The 4,828-nt window shown below is 36.3% G+C and overlaps 1 protein-coding gene across 1 annotated transcript; it reads left to right on the top strand.

The window, feature by feature from the left end:
- Positions 1-693: 693 nt before the first annotated feature.
- On the top strand, positions 694-3,905 carry LOC110095179 (transcriptional corepressor LEUNIG). Its single transcript, XM_020820610.2, has 4 exons — positions 694-1,086; positions 1,693-1,790; positions 1,905-2,014; positions 3,693-3,905. The coding sequence occupies exons 1-4, from the start codon at positions 1,055-1,057 to the stop codon at positions 3,903-3,905; spliced, it is 453 nt and encodes a 150-aa protein (XP_020676269.2). The 5' UTR covers positions 694-1,054.
- The last annotated feature ends 923 nt before the right edge of the window (positions 3,906-4,828 follow it).

Genomic DNA, 4,828 nt, shown 5'->3' with positions numbered 1-4,828 from the left:
GTTCTCCCCCATAAACAAGGAGGAAAAAGTTTTTCGACAAGAGTTGATTAGTGATCAAAATCTGATCCTCTTACGCAAGATGACTATTAGCAACATGCGAATATCCTCGGCAACGATCAAAGCATGCCGTCGAAAGTCCGGCCATCTTATGCATGGTGGCTGTTGGCAAGAGTTGAATACCGTTGACGAATATCAAAGCCTAGTCCTCTTATGAAAGCTCTAATTCTCTCTCGTAAAAGAAGGGAACAATTGTCCGATAAAAATAATATTTATAAAATTATTTTAATAAAATTTGCTGCCAGCTCAAACAGATGATTTATTTCAACACAAAGAAAGGATGCTCTATCTCTTTTATTGAAGAAGATAGATAGGTGAAGAAAAAAAAACTTATAAAAAATGATTGAAATATGCTAATGCAAATTTTTAGATTATTATTTAGATGAATACTTATTTTTTGCGAACTGATTAATTCCCCCTCATATACGTAATAATTAAAAAATTTTGGGAAAGTAATTAGGAAAAAAAAAAAGATAGCTAGACCAAATTGGCCCGCCTACCAGACATGGTGACCAAAGAAAATGACCGTTTACGTGGCAAAATCTCTATCTACAAAAACGGTAACGCCAGGTAAATAACGGAAGAGAATTTAAGCTGCCCTTGAGGGTAATTACGGGCAGCAAAGATCGGGCTGTCCTTTTGTAGACCGGATAGATTTTTTTTTTTGCTTCCTCTCCGCTTCTTTTTCGTCGCATTAGCTGTTTCGCCTTTCTCTTCCTGTGTCTCCCTTGCTTCTTGTTTCCATCCTTTTCGCTGTTCTTTTGCTTTATTTAAAAAAGCGGACCTTAGAGGTCGACTTTCGGGTTTCGGCGGATTGTTATCAGGGGATTAACAAGGATCTTTTTGGAGGTTGGTTAAGGGAGTTGATGTTGTTCGCGGCGTTTGATTTGAGGTTGTAAGTTGGGGATTTGAGGTTATATTGTTTTGGCTGAAGAAGCGGAAGGAGGAAGAAGAGGCAGGAGAAATTATTTATTTTTCTGCTGCTTTGGGTGGAATCATGTCGCAGACCAATTGGGAAGCTGATAAAATGTGAGCTCTTGCCCTTTGCCCATTTTTTTGTTTAAAAATTTAATTTTGGTTGGTTGCTACTTGGTGTTGGTTGCTTTTTTGTATTTGCTTAAGATGTTATTTCGGGCTTCGGTTCATATTGGTTCAATTTTTACGGTTAGGGTTTTTAGGGATTTCAGCTGCGATAGGGATTCGAAAAAAAAATTGGGGAAGCTTTTGAGTTGAGCCGTTTTAGTTGAGTTGACATTGTTGTTTTTGAACTTAAAAAAAAAAAGTTTCTTGAATGTTTTGTTTTAGGTTTTTTATCGTGGTAACATGTTAAGCCGTTGTTCCTTTCTGCTTTTTGGTTGCCCCTTTGTGTGTGAATACTGAATTGTTTGATTTATTTGGAGCTCTGTCTTTGCTGTTAGGGCATCACATTCTGTTCTTCAGCTATCATTTGTACTGGAATTGAGTTTGTCATTTTATTTGTGCCTGTAATAAAATCTTCCGCCCATTATTAAGCTTACACTTCTGTACTATCTTGGTGGTTAATTTATTATTTTTCTATTTTTAGGTAATCTGGTTTTAAACTTAGCTTTTTTTTTTTCAAATTTATTTATTTTTAAAGTTTAACGTCCGGAACAGGTTGGACGTGTATATTTATGATTATTTGGTCAAAAGAAACTTGCAAACCTCTGCAAAAGCTTTTCAAGCTGAAAGGAAGGTCTCTTCGGATCCTGTTGGTATGTAGAAGAGGAAGTAATCTCATTTTTAGTCCTTTCGGTTGATTTAACTTTGAACTGTTTGTAATTACTCTGTTGGTATTTTTCTAATTGTGGAACGTGGTGAGTTTTCAGCAATCGATGCCCCTGGTGGTTTTCTCTTTGAATGGTGGTCGGTTTTTTGGGATATTTTCATTGCAAGGACGAATGAGAAGCATTCTGATGTCGCTGCATCATATATTGAAGTATGTATTTTTCCCTTTTTTATATATAATTTTAAATGTTTACATTGTTATGTGAGCAGCCTGTTGATGGCTTGTATTCGTATCCTCAACTTGTGTAAAAGAGTGTTACTGCCCATTTTTTCTCATTTACTTAAGAAATCATAAAGTCACTTCTGGATAGTGCACTGGTGTTAATGTTCTGTTCTGTGTTCTGTGAGTAATGGAGTTTATTCCTCCTTAATTTAATTTTCTAGTGGGAGCATCTCAAGTCTCAACCACTGCAATTGTATTTCATGGGCTGCATTCCTCTTTATTTGTAATTTCTTTGGGGCTCTTTGGAAGACGAGCTGTTGCATTGTTGAATTGATATGGTTGTTGTTAGCATTGCATGCCATTAGCACTCTTGTTGGAAAAGCTAGCTTCCCAAAATTGTATGTTTGGAGGGTACCATTGCTATTATAGGAAGCCCATGAGGCTGCATGTTGCTTTAGTTATGCTTTGTGTAGCTAAAGTTGCGCTTGCAGCCCCATTGTAGTGACCCATATAGCTTCTATAGCTGTGGTGACTCATATGGGCTACTATGGCACCTTCTGTACCCATCCTTGCTGTAGTCTCTGTGGGATTGAGGGTGCTCCTGTACTGGTAGATTTGGGCTAACAGCCACGTCATCAGCTAATTTGCTCGAGTGACTGATTAGATTGACCAGTTACAACCGATGGAGGTGGCCGACATGAAGGAAGAAGCCTTATATTGCCTTGAAGATTCATGAGTGCATGCATCTTGCTCATGTTTGATTAACCGAACCATTGTTAGCTAATAGGTGATTTGGCATTGTTCAGTTGTACATACAAGGCTATAGACTGAGATTTTTGTTGCTTTATGAGGATGATTCAGATTAGTGCGTGGGGCATGCACACCAAGCCATTAAAAAAAAAACTTTCCAGCTTTTTTAGTGTATTTTTTTGCATAGTTTCAAAGAATTTTTTTCTAATGAAGTTGGAACGGTGTATTTGATCCGTAATTATTTAACCAATTAATAAGCTCATTGTTCCTATTTTCAAATTCATTTAGTTGAATATTAAGTTGGGCATTATTAGATTTATGGTAGCACCTGTATCTCTACATACTTGGGAAACATTTATGCGGGAAATTTTTGTCGGCCTTTCAAACTTTATTGTTTTTGCATGAAGATAGCATATATATATATATATTTTTTCATGGGAGTCTGCTGGCTCGTTTGTTTAACATTCAACTTTCATCCTCCAATATAGATTTGTAAGCCATAATACGGTTTGGTTTTTAAACCCCATGTTACAATGAGATTTAATGAGAAAATTATGGTTGGGAACAGTTGTGTCAAGAAATTTGTGTGGTAGATTCTTTTAGTTAGCTGACGAATTAGGCTTCCAATATATTTAAATGCTTTATATACAATTGGATTGATAGTTTTTATCTGTTCCTTCAATTACCTGCTACACTACTGTAGATTATTGCAAACAAAACTAAATGAGCTAATGTTCTTTTTCTTCATTAATTAATATCTTCATGGACACATCCAAATATCCTTTCCATGCTATAGAATATAGAATTGGTATGCACTGGCTTCCTCTTGAAGATTTGGTTGATTTATTTGTGCTCATCCACTTTTTCCCTTCCTTTTTTATGCTCGTAAAGAATGATTGATTATGCTCCTTGTTAGACTCAATCAATGAAAGCTAGGGAGCAACAACAACAGCAGCCACAACAATCTTTGCCAACGCCGCAGCAGCAACAACAAGTTCAAATGCAACAACTTATGCTGCAGAGGCATGCTCAACAACAACAGCAGCAGCAGCAGCAGCAACATCAACAACAACAACAAACAACAACAACAAAACAACAAAACAAAGGAGAGATGAAGCTCATCTTCTAAATGAGCTCTGCAAATGGGGATTGTTGGTAATGTGATCCAATTAAATGCGACAAAAATTATCCCACAACATGCAAATGCACTAGGCTACAAAGCCTATAATGAGGGAGCGATTGAAGTACCTTTGCAAGGGATTTCCCTTTATGATGGATCAATGAAGGTATGCTGCTTAGGGTGAATATCCATTGTAGATTTTTAAAAGGAAATTTTCTTCCATGAAACGTGTAATAGCTCATTTGCGAGCACTGATGCATAACTGTGTTGCTCATTTTATTGAACAATATTTCAAGCAGAGATCGGAGAGAATGTAGCCACTTTTGGATGCTAGCCAAGCCTCAATGCTGAAGTCGACCGTACTTCAGGGCAAGCCCAGGGTATATTTTTCTCGCACTATGACACCTACGTTGTGTTTAGATTCTATCTTGGTTTTTTTTTTGGCCTGACAAAGATGTATTCATGATACATTAGCGATTATTTGCCTTAATAGATTTAAGAAAGCTATTAGTTATCTTAGATTGCATATTATTGTGGAATATGATTACTGCTTTGACAATTTAGAGTGCTTGAGCCATGTCGCTTTTCTCAGATACCTATTTCAAATTTTTCCTTTAATAGATGCAGCTATATTGAAATACATTTGAGGAATGAGAATGAAATGTGTACATGGACTTATGCAGTTTTAGTAGAAACATGTGTTTTTGTTTTGTATCATTGTTGGTTCATTTGTTTCTTTTTAGCAATGAGATTAAAACATTACGTTGTCTCCCATTTAATTTTTGCGATGTTTTTTGTGCTGCTGAAATGTTTTCCATCTTATATTTGTGGCGTGTGAAATGTTTTCCAATCATTATATTAGGCTTTCCTTCACCATGTCATTCTTCAGGTGTTTTTTTTCTTTATGAAAAAAAGGGGGGAAAACCTATTTT

Source organism: Dendrobium catenatum, unplaced genomic scaffold (genome assembly GCF_001605985.2).
Source record: "Dendrobium catenatum unplaced genomic scaffold, ASM160598v2 fragScaff_scaffold_1063, whole genome shotgun sequence".
NCBI classification, from domain to species: domain Eukaryota; kingdom Viridiplantae; phylum Streptophyta; class Magnoliopsida; order Asparagales; family Orchidaceae; genus Dendrobium; species Dendrobium catenatum.
The sequence above is the reverse complement of the archived record's forward strand: the minus strand, read 5'-3'. Positions and strand labels throughout refer to the sequence as shown.

What these genes read in the sequence shown, in the direction of transcription:
- LOC110095179 (XM_020820610.2), top strand. Translation starts at nt 1,055, where the DNA reads ATGTCGCAGACCAATTGGGAAGCTGATAAAAT. An exon ending in GGTCTCTTCGGATCCTGTTG is followed by an intron (nt 1,791 to 1,904) that starts GTATGTAGAAGA and finishes GTGAGTTTTCAG; the next exon opens with CAATCGATGCCCCTGGTGGT. An exon ending in TCGCTGCATCATATATTGAA is followed by an intron (nt 2,015 to 3,692) that starts GTATGTATTTTT and finishes GCTCCTTGTTAG; the next exon opens with ACTCAATCAATGAAAGCTAG.